Source organism: Podarcis pityusensis (assembly GCF_964106645.2).
Source record: "Podarcis pityusensis genome assembly, chromosome: 4".
NCBI classification, from domain to species: Eukaryota; Metazoa; Chordata; class Lepidosauria; order Squamata; family Lacertidae; genus Podarcis; species Podarcis pityusensis.
In genome coordinates this window covers 64,987,247-65,004,891 of record NC_138027.1, presented here as the reverse complement: position 1 = coordinate 65,004,891, position 17,645 = coordinate 64,987,247, and the positions used below count along the sequence as shown (strand labels likewise).

At 42.2% G+C, this 17,645-nt stretch overlaps 2 protein-coding genes across 5 annotated transcripts in view; both read left to right on the top strand.

Moving 5' to 3' along the window:
• MBTPS2 (membrane bound transcription factor peptidase, site 2) overlaps nucleotides 1–2,088 on the top strand; it is a 29,811-nt gene extending 27,723 nt beyond the window's left edge. For all 3 annotated transcript variants that reach the window (XM_081001660.1, XM_081001659.1, XM_081001661.1), the window contains exon 11: nucleotides 696–2,088. In XM_081001660.1, the coding sequence (XP_080857786.1) occupies nucleotides 696–918 (223 nt within the window). In that variant the 3' untranslated portion in view covers nucleotides 919–2,088. The remainder of the gene's footprint in view (nucleotides 1–695) is intronic.
• Nucleotides 2,089–6,386: 4,298 nt separating this feature from the next.
• SMS (spermine synthase) overlaps nucleotides 6,387–17,645 on the top strand; it is a 42,811-nt gene continuing 31,552 nt past the window's right edge. Inside the window, exon 1 of one of the 2 annotated variants that reach the window (XM_081001662.1) lies at nucleotides 6,387–6,916. In XM_081001662.1, the coding sequence (XP_080857788.1) occupies nucleotides 6,634–6,916 (283 nt within the window). In that variant the 5' untranslated portion in view covers nucleotides 6,387–6,633. Of the gene's footprint in view, nucleotides 6,917–13,487; nucleotides 13,861–17,645 lie in introns of those variants that run through there. The other variant, XM_081001663.1, reaches the window with a different exon arrangement.

Here is a 17,645-nt window from a genome sequence, read left to right as displayed (position 1 = left end):
CATTGCTTCTTCCTGCCACAGATACTTTGTGGCCACTGCATATGCTCCATCCTCACTGAGCTGTTTTGGGTTTCCTTCTCACTTAATTTTTTTTTCTAACATCTGCATTCCTTGAGAAACCCACCCCCCTCCAACCCTATTATAATACCCTCTCAATGGTACAGGGTGCCATTTTGGTTACCTAAGGATTGGCACTTGGGAAATGCAGTTGATATTATATACCAGGTGTGGGGAACCTTTGATCCTCCACTTACTGCTGAACTACAGTTCCCATCATTCCTGGCCATTGGCCTCGCTTGCAAGTTGCAATTCAGCAACATCTAGAGGGCCAAAGTTTCCACAAAACTGGTATGTATAATCGCTAAGCTTCTAACTTAAGAACAAGGGGAATGAGGTAGGAGGGTGGGGAAGTTAGACTATAGAGCAAGAGTTTTGAAGGTCATTTGAAAAAAAGAAAACCAGTTCATTGATGCTAAGGTGGCATGCTATATCAAAGAAATATTAAAATACAATGTTTGGTGGCACTTTCTGGGTTTTTATGTGTTCCATTACCAGTCTTTCTCAAATGAGGACAATATAATTCATGTTAAAACAGTTGTGTGGTGAAATACTGTGTTTCCAAGGTTTAGACTGTCTCTTACATTTAAAATATAAAAATGCAATCTTGTTTATTCCCCTTAACCAATTTTAACCAGGTATCTGATTTCCCTCTCTGGAGCGCTGGCTGTAATCAACGCAGTCCCTTGCTTTGCTTTGGATGGCCAGTGGATATTAAACTCTTTCCTGGAAGCTACTCTTAGCACGCTGGTTGTTGAAAAACAAAACAGGGAGCTAATTGGCTTTTTAATTTTGCTCTCTGGCAGCACACTTTTAGCTGCCAATGTGGCGTTAGGACTTTGGGTGGTGACAGCCCGATAGCACATTTTTTGTTCATTTTGACATCTGATAATTTATATTAGGCACATGGGAACTAGTGAAATTGTGTGTGTGTGTGCATCAATGTGTGTGTGTTTGGACAAGAGGAAGACGAGCAGCTTCAATCAAATTATGGCACAAGAAAGATTACTTTCCTGTGAGCTGTAAGTAATTCAGGATTGGACGATTGTGATCTTAAAGATTAAATTTTTTCTTTAATCATTTGTGAAAACTTTATTGGAAAGGCAGAAGAGTTAGACTTGGCTTATTTAGATGTCCTAGCAAGCTCCTGTATGCTGGAAAACTTGCTCTTCCAAAATAAGGGGACAGGAATAATGTTGAGTTCATTATCCTAGCCATCACTACAAGCTGTTATTAGGAGCTAGAAATGTTTGTGATAAATGCTGAACCCTTACTTTATGCTTAAAATACATGGTCCTGCACCCTATACATGCAGGATTTTTGTGGGTATAGATAGGCATTTTCCTTTGTTTGCATGGGAATATTTCTTCCCCTAGATGAGAGGGGAAGTTCTGCACTGCATTCTCATTCTCTTATTTTCTGTTTAAACTGCATCGATATGTTGATTATTCAAAATATATTTTTAAAGGTTCCCCACCCCCTTATTATTTTATATTTGCATTTTTAAAATGTTCGCTTTAGGCAGATGATTTTACCATGATCCTTGATTTTATCATAGCCTATATTGATCTGAGAAAAATAATGGCATGTTTATGTGTTTTTAATAATTGGTTGGAAGTCTTTTTGAATGTGTCACGGCATAGAAGCAGGATATCAATTTAAATATAAAAATTATGATGTGTCATTGCTAATTTATACTTCATTGTAAAAATCTGTATCAGATGGAAAAGTACTGTTTGATATGCAGAGAGAATGTACATAATTTAGGCTCACTTACTTAATAAGGAGTAAGTCCATTATGCTGAATGAGACTTCATTTTGAGTAGATGTGCTTAAGATCAAACTGCACAATGAATACTTCGCTGGTTTCTTTAAGTGACCAATCCTACTTTTAAGACTTCAGATGCATATAGAGTTAACATGCTTATTTCTATGTAATGATCTGATTGTGATGAATGTAACCATATAATTAAATGATTACCTTTCTATGGGTTTACAGAAATAAACTTTTTTGTTTAGTTAGAAACTCCATTACACAACAGCTGTACATTGCCTTTACAGAAATGTTGCAAATCTATAGACCTCAATATTGATAGTTCTATGGCTGGAAAAGTGGCCCTACAAGGTCAAACACTGAATTTCCCAGACCACAGTCCAGCACATATTAGAATGGTTTCAGTAGGCTTATGTGTATCATATTTTTGAGTTGGATTGCAGCCCAGTGAATTTATGAGCTTGGGGGCTGACACAAACTATTCACCTTCTAACTTGCTTCTCCCAGAAAAACAAAATTGGAGTGAATTCTAAGGTGGATATTGGTGATCAACAGAGCCAGTGTGGTGTAGTGGTTAAGAGCGGAAGACTCGTAATCTGGGGAACCGGGTTCGCGTCTCTGCTCCTCCACATGCAGCTGCTGGGTGACCTTGGGCTAGTCACACTTCTATGAAGTCTCTCAGCCCCCCTCACCTCACAGAGTGTTTGTTGTGGGGGAGGAAGGGAAAGGAGAATGTTAGCCGCTTTGAGACTCCTGAAGGGGAGTGACAGGCGGGATATCAAATCCAAACTCTTCTTCTTCTTCTTCTAATCTTTACACCATAGTGAAATCTGGCTGAAGTTTAATATATTTTCTCTATACACTTTATAAATTGTGCCAAGCATTTTCAGCTACTCCTGCATAAATACTGAGGTAATATTCAGTACGCATGCCAATACTGGTGTAAATTACAGTTATTCTGTTTTAGTGGTGGGGTTCCTGCTCATATGATTTTGTAAAATGGTGAAGGTCAAACAGTTTAAATGACAGGGTTTTTATTTTTTAAAAAATAAATGGAAACTCCATTCTTTCGAAGAAGTAAAGAGAGAGGGAGAGTTCTCTGCTATGTTATGCCATTCATGATGGAACTGCAGCTTTCCTGAAAAACAAAGTAATTAACCTTCTCTCTTTGATTCATAGAGGGTTTTGCAGACAAAAGACACTTTGAAATGGTGTATCTGCCTTCTCGAATAATCTTAGATATTTGACCTTGCAACTCACTTAAAAGAAACTATGTCTGCTGCAGATAGAATGTAATTGTTCTCCTGGCCCCAAGCAGTAACTAGCTATCCAAAGGAGTTTCAATAATTAACTAGTTTCACTAAGCAGTTGACATACTTTGAATAATGCAAGATTTAAAACTGCTTTTCAAGCTTCGATCCTGTCTGCTCACATCTGTGTCACTATGGTGGATGAGGGAAGCTCAGTAGAGAAATTTAACTGCAATAGAATCACTGTCAACCAAATGTGCAAACCGAATTTAAATTATGAAGAAATGCTAAGAATATTATGTGAAACCTGTCATCTCCACTGTGTCCTTGGGCAGATTTAAGCAGAACACCATATTTACTTGGAAGCAAGTCCTAGTGGATTCATTGCGGCTTCCTCCCAGATGAGAATGGATGGAGCTTTAAATAATTCATTTCCTGCTGGGAGGCAAGTCTTGACAGTGATCTGATGGCAATCTGCTCTTAATTCCTGCTGTCCGGTACCAGATTCTTATGCTATTTAACATGTCCAGTGGTCTCTTTATCACTCTAAATGCCAAAGGGAGAATATTTTGTTGGCCGGTTTTGAGGACAGCTGGGCTTGATCGTAGGGTTTCCTTGCTCCAATAGCCAAGGTTTAAATTACACGAATACTAAAAGCTGACGCACTAGCTGCCCAGATTGATCAAGGTGATTGATTAGCGATAAGAGTTGATAAGTTATCTGTTTCCCCAGTGTTATCTTGGTTTCGTCCCCCTGGGCAAGGACCAGTTTCCAGAAAGTCCCTGGGCTCCTGTGAAAGTGATTGACCAGCCAAGTGGCAATTCCCTTTTTTGGGTTATGAATTTTATAAATCTTGCTAGAGGCAGGAATTGGAATATGCAGCTTTTTGTACTGTTCTTGAAAGGTGGTGATGCTGGAGGTATGTATGGGGTGTAGAAATATATCCAATCCTGTGAAAGGTTTATAGAAGCTGAAAGGAATGGAATGATTAAACAGCATTTAGTTGGTTCACACTGCCCTTGGAGACTGCCATTAGCCCTGCAGGGTCACATGTGGCTGTTGACCAAAGCTTTGCTTAGGCCTGTAGTTTAGAAATCTGGAAATTACTTGTCCTTTTGCAAAGAAACCTAGCATTGTGCTTTATTTGTATATGGCTGAAATCTGGAGTTGTTGTTTAGTCGTGTCCGACTCTTCATGACCCCATGGACCAGAGCACGCCAGGCACTCCTGTCTTCCACTGCCTCCCACAGTTTGGTCAGACTCATGTTTGTAGCTTCGAGAACACTGTCCAACCATCTCGTCCTCTGTCGTCCCCTTCTCGTTGTGCCCTCCATCTTTCCCAACATCAGGCTCCTTTCCAGGAAGTCTTCTCTTCTTATGAGGTGGTCAAAGTATTGGAGCCTCAGCTTCAGGATCTGTCCTTCCAGTGAGCACTCAGGGATGATTTCCTTAAGAATGGATAGGTTTGATCTTCTTGCAGCCCATGGGACTCTCAAGAAATCTGGGGTAGTTTAGTCTTAATAGTGCAGATTTCTTAAACAAATAGTAAAGAGATTAAGGGTTGAATGAAATTTCGTGCAATCCTTCCGTGTAATCTTTCCCCAAGTTTATTATTATTATTATTATTATTATTATTACTTCCCACCTTTTTTCCAAGGTAATCAAGGTGACATGATTCTTCTCCTCTCCATTTATCCCCACAATAGCCCTGTGTGGTAGATTAGGCTGAGAGACAAGTGGCTGGCCTGAGATTAAGGTAAAATAAGATACAAATAAAATATTTTGAAGACGAACAACCAAAACGTCACAATATTGTGAGCAAGCTTTTGAGTGTACCAGAGCTCTTCATCAGGCTCAATGGTAAGTAAAGGGGAGGTGGGGAGAGAGAAGGGGGGAAAGCTGGCTTGGTATTGAAGCCATATCATCTACCGTGGTAAAAGGTTTGTTTCTGTTGTATAGCCTTAGAAGGTATATGAATATCGGGACATGGCCATGGGCCATGTCTTTAAGAGTTCTGCACTTCAGAATTTCCTACTGGAATAGATACACCCTGGAATTAGTTATGTCCATTGATATCTGTGGTTCTATTCTGTGTGGCTTGGTGGGAGACAACTCATAGGACTGGTAAGAAACTCCCCCTCCCCCCGGGTAAATTAAATAACTCTTTAGCTTGGCTGTTTGGGCTTATGGCAAATGATGGCATATTGCTCTTATAGTCCTTGTTACTTAATATTGCTCTTATAGTCCTTGTTACTTAGCTGCATTGCAAAACTACAGCTTGATTCCCACTTGAAATCTTCATTTGAATCCCTTGTAATTTGTTTCCATATTCATTAAACCCTGAACCATAACCGTCTGTTACAGTTCATCTTTCCAGAGACATAGATGTATCATTGAATAGTGCTTCCCTTCTAGCAACCTTTTTCACTTGGTCTTGTGGCTCACCACATCTGGTGTGATTCACTGAAGCTTTGTTGGTATGGAATTGGCATTTGTTCCAGTATATAGAGTTTTGCAGCATTGCGAAAACATTGTATATGCTGATGACTTTTGCATCGAATGGCTTGATCGTTGGTTGTTTCTAATACTTTATTTGCAGTTCTGCTTCTTGTGGATTGATCTTCCAGTCTGATGAAGCTATAGATGTAGAAGAAAAGTTTTGAGATTGTATTAATTATCAACTATAGTCAATCCAATATATAGAAAGGTAATGTTTTTTACTATCTGGGTAGGTTTGCTTGATCGGGATATCTGGACTGTAGAGATGCTCCTGCTCTTGATTTTCTTTTTTTTTCTTTCTTTCTTTAGGGCCTCCGCTTACAATGTGCCGCATAAAAGCTGCAACATGCGGGAGACAGAGAGTGACAGTCTCCTCTTTATTTTTGAATACAGACATTTCCACTAATATACTTCACCACCAAGTGCCTATATTGTATGACCTAAGCGACACATTCCAAAATTCCCTGCAGGGTCACAGATGGTGAATTCTACACAGCTTCAAAAATCAAAAAGCAGTCCCCTCAAGCAACCGCTTACTGAACTGCAAGTTGAACAAACAAAAAGCAAAATAAAATGATAAATAATACAACAGATGGAAATCATTCCCTTTCCCATTTAACTCCTGATCAGCTTTTATCTTGATTTTCTCTCTCTCCCCCACTGTCACAGTACGCTAAACAGTCACAATTTGCAAATAGTAGTGTAACCACATTTTGAGGAAACTGTTTGAAGACTTTAAAAATATGTGGGAAAGCTTTTTATTTATTTCAAACAGATCTCCAATTTAATGGCTTGTTTCCATACCTAAGAAGTGTGGCAGCTCTGCAAAGACCTCATTTTCAAAAACTGCTGAGTAATTCGAAACATTGTTGATTCACCTGAGCCACAATGCAATTATTGGGGTGGGGATATCATCTCAATAGTCTCTATAGAATTGCACCAATTTATAACAAGAAGAAGAACAAGCAAATCGTAGAGAGGTTAAGAATAATAATAAAAGGTTTCTTTAGCTCTGTTTGAAGCAAGAGGAAGAGCAAGTGTGAAGATGGAGAAATGATACTGGATGACAGAGAGAATGCAGAACTGCTCAGCACCTACTTTGCCTCTGTCTTCACCCAAAAGGAAAGCAGTGCCCAACCTGGTGATAACAGAATACATGATGCATGGAGGGAGCTGCACCTCAAAGTAGGAAAAGAGGTGGTAAGGAAACACCTAGCTACTTTAAACAAATTCAAATCTCCAGGGCCTGATGAGCTGCATCCAAGGGTACTAAAGAAGCCTGCAGATGTCACCTCAGAGCCTCTGCCTACAATCTTTGAGAATTATTGGAGAACAGGTGAGGTCTCTGTGGGCTGGAAGCAAGCAAATGTTGTCCCCAACTTCAAAAAGGTGGGGGGGGGGGAGGAGAAGACCAAGGTAACTACTGACTGGTCACCTTGACACTGATTCCAGGAAAGGTCCTAGAATAGATAATTAAACAGTGTGAAAAGGATGCTGTGATTTCTTTTCTTGATATACATAAGCTTGGTGGATCAGGGAAATGTTCTTGACATAGTGTATCTTGATTTCAGTAAGGCTTTTGACAAAGTCCCCCATGATATTCTTGTGGAGAACCTGGTAAAACGTGAACTGGATGAGGTAACTGTTCAATTTGTAGCTGGTTGACTGACCAAACTCTAAGCGTGCTCACTAATGGTTCCTCGTCATTTGGGGGGAAAGTGACAGGTGGGGTGCTGCAGGGTTCTGTCTTGGGCCTGTTGTTGTCCAACATTTTTATAAACAACTTGGATGAAGGTATGGAGGGGATGCTCGTCAAATTTGCAGATGACACCAAACTGGGAGGGGTAGCCAATACTACTGAAGACAGATCTGGGAGAATAGATTGAAGCACTGGGCCAATACTGACAAAATGAATTTCCATAGGGACAAATGTCAGTTTTTCCACTTAGGCAGGAAGAACCAGCTGCACAAATATAAGATGGGGGAAACCTGGCTTGCCAGTAGTACAAGTGGAAAAGCTGTGCCTGGGGTGATGGCCCCCTCACCCCCCCCATCCTTGCTTATGCGGAACGGTTGAGGAAATTGGGTATGTTTAGCCTGGCAATAAAGAGACTGAGGGGGTATAATTGTCATCTTCAAATATCTAAATGGCTGTCGCATGCAGGATGGAACAAGCTTGTTTTCTCCCGCTTCTTTCTCCTTGTTTTATAGGCATCTCTGGAACAGTGTACTTCTTGGCCTGCTCCCTATTATGGGTCATATAAGAAGAGCACATTATATACTGTGATCTCCCATATCTGCACTAGCTTTTTTATTGCCTTTCATGCTCAAACCAAAGTTAGTAAAGCCATGTATGGTCTTGAAAGACCTAGTGTACCTGAGAAACCTTCTCCACCTCTATGTTTTTCTGTCATAACCTCTTAGGTTTTCCATTAGTGTGTAGAGAGTGCTGGGGTGTTCTTGGTTACTACTCAACTGAGAAATATACTCTCTCTCTGGAAGACTTTAAAGCCAAGGTGATGATCCTGTGGCCCTCCAGATGTTGTTGAAATCCAATTGCCCCAGCCAGAACGACCAATGTTCGGGGGGTGGGGGTGGGATGGGAGTTGCATTCCAGCAACCTCTGGAGGGTCATTGGTTCCCAATCTGAACTTTAAGCATTTATAGAAAGAATTTATGCGGAAATAAGGCTCTCAAAGTGTTTTTTTAAGGCTGTAAAACAAAAAATGAAGAACACCCCCCCCCCCGCAAACACCAATAAAACAGCTATCAATAGAAACAAGACTGTGCAGACAGAGGAAAGAATTTGTAAGCAAATTAAAGCAGCTGCACTGTAATAAGGTCCAAGTCCAGGCATCTTCAAGTGGTGTCAGGCTTCTTTCCAGCTGGCATTTGATAGCAAAGGCAGGGAAGGTTATGAGGGTTGGGCTCTTCAGGAAAAGCTATATATATATATATATATACGCATCCCAAACATTTTAGATGGGGAATACTACAAATTACGTTTCAAAAGACCCAAACCACCTAATTTAATTTTGATTCTTTTATCTCTCATCATAGCAGAAGTAAATGCTACATTTTTATTGTTTTAATGGGACCAAACCTTAATGAAGAAGCTTCCCAGCCTGCTTAAGCCAATGGCACTTCATGTAACAACATGCAGTCAGAGCTGTAACAAATCAGCAGAAATGGTGGATGGAAGAGACATGTTTGCTGTGAGCAGGGCCTGAAGCCTTCTTCTGGGTCACAGCACAATTATATCTGCCTTTTAAAATAACAGCCCTGGAGCCATTTTTTAAAGAAAATATGCTAGTCTAACGTGCTTCCAAAGTACAGTAATATATCAGGCAGAAATAAATATTCCGCGCTCAACTGAACTAGAGTTTTAGACTTTCAGTTGTGCTTATAACTACTTAACAAGGTCTGCAACAAACTGATGCACTTTGATCATTCCAAAACTCTGTTAATTAAAAGCCAAGACTCTTAGAGTCAGTTGGGTTCGCATGAACAGTGGGTAAAACCTTGTCAAGCTTCTGGCATATTGCTAATGAACAAAGCAACTTTCAATGTGACTCTACTTGAACAATGCAGTTTTCTGTCAGTTTTCAGGGTGAAAGGTTCATGCAGACCCAGCCTTAGGCATTTCTGAACAGGTTTCTCGCTGATAGGATATCAAGTGTAGCACCTACAAGACCCACATGTGCAATGTACATGTGCATGCCTTGAACCCCAGAATGGCAGTTGTAGGATAAAGGTGCCAATTTCCAGGAAGCAGGTTTCTCCTATCTGACCCCTAGGTTTCACACCTCTGGTCTAAGGAATTGTGGATCAGAAGGTCTGCAGCTCAGTGGTAGAGCATATTATACTATATGTGCAACAATATATGAATATGGGTGCTCACAATAATTTATCCAGGGGTGCAGGGTAATGAAAAACAAGGTTTGGAGTTTTGCTTCTCACAAAAAAATGAGAAAAGTGCCTACATGTTTCCCCTTGTATCTCAGGTTCTACAAATGCTAGGAACTTACTTTTTTTAAAAAATGAAACCTGGAAATATGGAAATGCTCACTTTGGCAGCACATATACTAAAAATTGGGAATTATGATTCATTGTGGGGAGGGAGAGTCAGCTCCAAGTTTGGTGGTTGCCCAGGCAAAGGGTCATCTCGGGTGTCTCTGTCAGCGGCCCCTGGAAAGCTTATCTAGCTGGTCAAAATGGCACCAGGCAGCTGGATCTAGATATCCTTTTAATTTCCTACAATGATCAAAAGTTAAAAGGTTCCTAGTTCTAGCCCTACCTCAGAGTGCTGGACCAGAAACAATGTTATGGGTGTGTGTGTGGCATGGAAAGCATCAGTTGTGGGCCCTGGCAGCTGCCCAAGGATGCCAAGTGCTGACGCCATCCCTGCAATAATGAATATTGCATGAGTTGTAGGTGCCAATATGTATTACTCACTAATGGCAGCGTCTAAAAGTATGTTATATAGGGAGTCTTAAACATGCACAAAGCCTCATGGCACATCTTGCAGAAGAGATGTCTTGTTTTAGAAACTTGCTAGTTGTAGAAATATTTACTAGTGCTGTTTTAATATCCCTAAGCCTGCAAAACCACGTTGATGCAGGGCCTGCTCCGACACTATTAAAGTTAATAGAGGTCTGCTTATTTATTTCCACTGCAACGCCTTTGACTTCAGTGAAACAAAGCCAGCTTCTCTGAATACATGTACCTTCCACACAGGATATGGTGTGTATAGTGATTGCATATGTAGCAATATGTTATACTATGTACATATGGTAGTATGCCCAGATGAACTATTTAGGGTCTCTGCACAAAGGGCAAAATATTAATATTAATAATAATATTTATATACTGCCCTTCAGCTTTGTAACTCGCAGGATAAAAAGCACTTGGCAGTTCACAGGATAAAAGCACAAAATAAAGAGTTAAAACAATAACCTCCCAAACAAATATTTAGAAGGCCATAGAAGGCCTGGCACCTAAAGGTGTATAATGGTGCCTGACAACCCTCCCTGCAGAGAGCATTCAAGAAATGGGGAACCAAAAGGCCCATTCTCATTTTGCCACCCTCAGGACCTCTTGTGGAGGAGACACACCAAGAAGGGCTTCAGATTATAACTGTAGAATTCAGGTTGGTTTATATGGCAATATGCGGTCCTGAGCCATTTAAGGCTTTATAGGTATAAAACCAGCACTTTGAGCTTAGTCTGGAAGCTAACTGGTAGCCAGTACAATTGGCTCAGGATTGGCGTAATACGCTCAAACTGTCTTTCCCTGGTGAGCAACCAGACCACTGAATTCTGCATCAGCTGAAGTTTCCAAACCATCTTCAAAGGCAGCTCTACATATAACGTGTTGCAGTAATCTAACCAGAACATATTGTTAAGTGGTGGTGTATATACAGGGTACATGTACTAAACCTTCTTTGTGAACTGGCCCAGTGCCACACATATGTATTGCATATATGTATCATAGTTCCGATATAAATCAGTGTGCAAAGTAGGAGTAAAGTGGGATAGGATGCTGTCCCACTTCTTTTCAGGTAGACTTAAACCCATCCCACTTGGTTTCACTGAGGAAGATCACTCTTTTTTGCAAAAAGCCACCAACAGTGCCAACCTATACATGTTTACCCACAATAGAGTCTAACTGTTTTCATTTGAGTTCACTCCCAAGTGGGTAGGACTGCAGCGTTACAATGAAATGCTGTGCATGACTCACAAATAAGCTCCATACATACCCTATATGGGTATAGGATTGCAGGTTGAGAAGGCAGTCCTATGCACACTTACTTGGCAGAAAATACTCAGTGGGATTTATTCCTAAAGAATGCACTGTAATTTTTTTTTAAAAAAACTCACAGCTGACACTCTTCTCATTCCCCGCCCCTCCATCCCACTTTGAGCACTGGACTTAATCCAAAGCTACAATAAACAAGAGCTTGGTAGGTTGTCCATTGCACAGCAACTGTTGCGTAAACATGTGCAGGCTTCTCCCTTCACTTAAATGACAGGGGCAGCTCTGTCCACTCACAGGCATAGACACTATAGTGAATACAGAGACCCATATGTGCACAGAGGCTTTCTGTGTGCATTCAGTAAGTTCTGGCTGCATGTTCTTGTGTGCCTCTAACTCAATGTTATGTGCAAATCAATAAACTAAAGCTATGGGACGCTGCTTTTTTTTTTTTTTTTTTTTTGCTTTGCCATGTAGAGGTAATGTGGTAGGGATGGGGATGCTTAACCTTTTCCCCCACCCAGTTACTTTTCCCACAAACTGTGGAATTCAAGATACATGTTTGTAAGACTAATTTTTTTAAAAGTTCTCTCTGTGGAAGCTGCAAAAGTGGCAGGTGGGGAAAGTGTTAAGTCTCTGTCCTCACCCTTTCCTGTTTTCTGCACCAAACTTTTTATTTCAATTCTTAGACAAGAATGCAGCTCCCAAGAGTACTGTCATAGCTTTCTAAAATAATGTTGGAAGTATTCCTCAGTGATTAGATTCGGGATTTTTTTCAGGAGGGAGGAGCAGCCTTCTAAAAGCTAAGAGGGACAAAAAAAGATTGATAATAGCGGAGGCCTGTTTTGAGGGAGTAGGCTTGGAAGGAAAACTAGCACTGTGTGGGCATGAATAAATGTGGCTTTCAGGGATGAGACACATAAACATTCCACACCAAAGGGATAGAGGCTTTTAGGAATGGCTGTTCAAAAGAAAATCACTGGAGATGCAGGAATAGACAATTTAAAATAGGATCTGTTTTGTTGTCTTAGTTTGGATGCTGAATCACCTCATTTCTGGGAAATACTGCGTTAGCATTAGCTCTTTGATTTGCTCATTATGCTAGTTTTGCAGTAGCAGTTTCATTTTTTAAACTAACCCAGTTGTGAGAGTGGTTCAGCACAATCCTAACCAAGTCTATTCAGAAGCAAGTCCTATTAAATTCAGTAGGGTTTACTTCCAGATAAACAGGGTTAGGACAGGATTAGTTTGGGCATTCGCTAGTCCTGATGGGCCTGCCATACCTGGCCAGTATGTTGGGTAAGTCACATGCTGTCAGGCTTTGTTTTCAACTTCACAGAAGGAAAAAATGGCAGATTTTCCTTTCAGTGTTACAGGCTTATGACCAGTAGGCCTGGAAGTGTATTTTCTGTTGGAATTAACTGCTGTGGTTGGGTGGCTTACTATCGCGTAGAGCTTCTCTCCTACATTTGTTGTGTCCCCCTAAGAAAATTCTGCTCAACAAACTTTGTTAAAACACCAGCTTTCAAGCTACTTGAAGCTCATTTTTGGAACTGGTTGCTGAGTAATTTCCAAAAGCAGGAGACAAGAGGCAACCACTGAAACTTCTACAATTCAACGTGTCCTATCAAACAAACACCCACCCACCCAAACACACAGCAACCTAGATCCCTATTTGAACATGTGAATTTCTATATAGTATTGTAATGACTGAACATCAGAAATGAAAACAGGCATGGGGGCAGAGATAAGGGAGCTGAGGGGTGAGAGGGGCTATGGGGCTGGGAATAAGGGGCTGACACGCTGTTATAGTACTAATGTGAAAATCCTAATGAACTATAGAAAAACGAACGTTCCAGCAGGTCAAGCAACTTCCCCAGCCCTCTCAAAAACGGGCTTGGCAAGGAGTCCTGTGCGATTCAAAAGCTTGCACCCTTTTCCTCTTGGGAGCTTTTAAAATAAGTTACAATAACCCAAGCTTGGGCAGTTTCCTAACCCCCCCCCCAGCTTGTTTTTCTCCTAACACCCCCCCCCAACCTGACAAGCAGCTTTTGGGCGGGCTTGGCGACTGTAAACCGCGAGGCCGTTTCAGCGGCTACCGCCTTAGCAAAGCCCGCCTTGCTCACACAATAGCAACAACTCCTGAGCAAAGCGCCTGCGGTTCCGCGCTCCCCAAGGGAGGCGGCCGGGCAGGCGAGCAAGCAGCGAGGGCGGCCACCCCTCCGTCCCCGCCGCCCTGCTGGCTCTGAGGAGTCGCAGCCAATTCTCTGCTTTTGCCTCCCTCTCCCACCCCACCCCGCCATCGCCGACTCATTCGCTCCCAGCCAGGCTGCCCCTCCCCTTCGGGCTCTCCCCGCTCGGCGGCAACCCCGGCCTCAACCCCGCGTGCGTAACACACACACACACGCACTCGGTGGCACTCGCAGCGCAGCAGCCACGGCCGCTCCACCAGGCATGGCACAGGGCTCTACCTCACTATGGCAGCCGCGCGACACAGCACCCTCGACTTCATGCTCAGCGCCACAGGTGAGGCGCCTCGCTCGGGGTTTCCCCTGCCCACCCTAACCCCGGCCGGCGAGACCGACCCCGCGCTTCCACCCTTTTATTTTTCGGGGGGGGGAGGAGGAGGAAGAGGCTCCTGAAGCGAAGGAAGGCAGAGTGGCTGGCTGGGCGGGCGGGCGCCGTTGCGGTGCCTCCTCCTCTCCTGCACAGCCATGGCTCGCTGCTGCAGGCCCGAGCTGCCTTGCGCCGCTGCTGCTCCTCTTTGCACCGTCAGGAGCAGCCGCGGCTGCTGGGCGCAGGCCACTGTCTTTGCTGACTAAGCCGCGCCGGGCGCCTTCCCCTCCCGCTGACCCCCGAAGCTGTGCCGCACATGCCCGCGTTTCGCCCGGGCTCAACCGGGAGCCCTTTTGCCGCCAACTTTTGCGCCTTCAGCCGCAGCCTTCGGCCTCCCCATGTTGGGATTTTCCCCTCCCGTTTTATTTTCTAACCTTCGTCTTTGCAGCTCCTCCCCTTCATATATGCAGATTCCCTGAAGCTCAGCCCCGCTCTTCTGTTTCTCCAGCCATACAGATTTCTTCGCCCCCCTCCCCCGCCGCATGTGCCTTATTTCTCTCTCCCCCCCCCCTCCACCGCATGCAATTTCTCTCCATTCATTTCCCTGGGCACAGGCTCCGATCGACACTGCATCCGAAAATAGACCAGCAAGGGCCTCTTTCGATTCTCTGTCTCCGCACCGTCGCCCCCCCGGGGGGGGGCACGCTCTCTTTGCATACATAAAAATTATTAAATTGCTTGCCCGTGTTTACAAAATTGACTTCGTAACTGGCTTTTAAAAAGTATGCGCCTGTAAATTTTCGAGGAAGGGATGATCGTGCACGCCTTATAGTCGCATGCGTGACCTTAATCTGTCCCTTAGGCGGTGACTTCTTTTTTTTTTTGCTTTTGCAGCTGTGCTGACAGTGACGAAGCTTATTTTCTCCAGTAATCCTGATGATTGTGAAAGGAAGTGATCTATTGATATGGATCTGGGCCCAGGGAGAAAAAGTGGAATTCAATGGATTGATATTGGGAAAGGGCCTCTGCTAATAACTTTTTCAAAAAGGGAGGGAAAAACCTAGCAGGAAATGAAAGATCAGGAAATGTCTTGTATTGGGACTCCTCTGTTGTTAAGTTGCAAAGAAAAGAAATCAGGAGCGTTTTGTTTTGCATTCCTCCAACCCTTATTAAGGGTTAAAAGGAACTAGCTGTGGAGCTTATGACCATTATTCTCAAATCTTTATTTGGCAATTAAGAGTTTACTGCCCACATAGTTATTACAGTAAATTAGTTTACAACCTGTGTTTCAGATGTTCGGTACAGTTGAGCTATAATGATTTTGAAAACCCTCTAGCAGCTCCAAAAGTGGCATTCAGTCTTTTGAGCATGCCAATTTTAATGGCATTTGGGAGGATGGTCAACCCTTTATTTGCTATCAACACGTTATGAAGAGTGCATGTATGGAGGAAAGTGTACAAAACAACTTTTATGGTAATGGGCATGTTTTGTCTCAGTTGTTCAAGTGCAGTAGCTTATTTATTTATATGTGAGTGAATGGCAGCTGTTAATGCAAATGATGCACTGTACATTTGTAGTGTAAAGAATCACACTTGCATAAATAAGGAATCATGTCAGTTCTGGCTCTTGAGTAGTGAAGCTTCTCCTGCTATATCCATTCATCGTTTACTTGGAAGCAGAAGGTGTGCCTATGGGGCTTGCTTTGGAGGGTGGGACCTTAATCTGCAATTTACCATCACTTATCTAGGTATATAGATCTGAAGAAGTGTGCATACACACAAAACCTCATACCAATAACAAACTTAGTTGGTCTCTAAGGTGATACTGGAAGGAATTTTTTTATTTTACATGTAGAGGTATAAATAATCCCATGGATTATTTGCGCTACAGGAAAATGAAGCTGCTTCATTTTGTAATTGGGCAATCATGGGCTTGCTTCAGTTGCTGCGGAATCTCATTTTTGAACCAAAGGTGTTCATAGTTGTGATATGCATAGGCTGGGATTCAAAGAACTGGGAAACCAGTTCTGTGTGAGCCCAAGGAGACTTTAGAACTCCATCCCTCTGAACTACAGCTCTCATTTCTGCTGGCAAACACCGTTGTTTTTTTTAATTGGAAATTCCAGAGGTGGTTTGTTATATGGCACTGGGGTCTACCATTTTAGGGGCTAAAGATCAAAAAATTTGCAGGATCAGCACAACACCTCTTGAAGCTAAGCAGATCTTTGAATCCCAGTGGTAGAGTTTTGTACTGATGCAGTTCAGGCAGTACGCCTTATAATACAAATTTATATCTGGTGTGCCTGATATAACTAGCTTAGCTCTAGGTGCAAGTGAGTTACCTAAGCCTTCCAGTTACAGCACCATTTTTGCTAATTCCTATGTGACACCTAGGAGCACTGCTGTTATGCTTTACCTTGTCAGTGGCTGCTCTCAGATTGTTGAACTCCTTTCCACAAGAGGCAAGGCTAGCTCCCTCTATGCTTCCCTTCCCTTCATAGGCAAATATGTTTTTTAGACAGGCCTTTGGCCACTAACAGTATGGTGTGGCAAGAACTTTTAATGATCTGTGCTGTGTATTTTCTTTTGCTTTTGTGGTTGTAAGTTGTTTTGACTCAGTGCTGTTTTTAATATAGTAACTTGGTTACCATATTGTTTTCTTTAAAAAATATATAATTTATGTATTTAGCTGTTTTTTAGGGGTTTTTTTTTGCATTTCAGCTGTATCTGTTTTAGTTCATGTTGTGAGCCAACTTGGGCCCTGCAGTGGGAGAAAGGTTAAATAAATAAATACCTGACAATATTGCTTGTTGACTGCAGCAAAATTCAAGGAAAGTATGGGGATTTTTATTCATATTTGCTACATTTCTCTCTCTCTCATTTTCTTTAAGGAGCTCAAGGCATTGTCCATGCCCCACCCTGGTCTGATCCCCCATTCCTTATTCTCAAAACTAACCAGTGATGTAAATTGTAAATTCGGCTCTGAAAGAGCTATTGGCCCATGGTCACACCCTGAGTTTCATGACTGATTGGGAATTTGAACCTGAGAAGACGCTTGCTACTTCCCTGATCCAACTAAATCAGTGGTCTTTTAATGATAATCTAGTTCTGTTATCATATACACATATGTGTGTAATGGAAAAAAATACTTGCTTAGAACAAAGAACAACAAAACAACTGGCAGCTTTATTGGGGTACTCAAATGGTCACAACATACATTTTAAACACATGGCTTTTCTCAAAAGATCATGGGAATGATAGCTTACCCTTCACTGAGCTACAATACCTAGCACCCTTAACAAACTACAGTTCCCAAGATTATTTGGAGGAAGCCATGTGCTTTTAATGTATTATGTGGATGTGGCACATGGCTGTTGATCTTGACCAGCTTGCTATTAACATTATAAAGAAACAGATTCCAAAACTGGGTAGCAGCTCAGCTCCCAGCAAAATCAACAGTACTATGAAGGTTTAAAGGTTGTGCAACTCTGGGTATATAGACACAATTGCAGCTTCTCTGTGACAGAGGGCCATGTTTCCTCCGTTTGTAGAAGAACTATATTTCAGTATTCTGTATCATCACAAGTTGTTTGTGCTTGAGATACATTCTCTGTTCTCCCTCTCTCTGCAGTTTGGTTCTATTTTAAAAGAAAGCATCATCCTAATATTAAGTAGGGAGAATGGTTGCAAGGCAGAGATGAGGAAGGAAGAAGGGCTGAGCAAGTTCTCGGGTGTTAGAAGTATCTCACTATCATA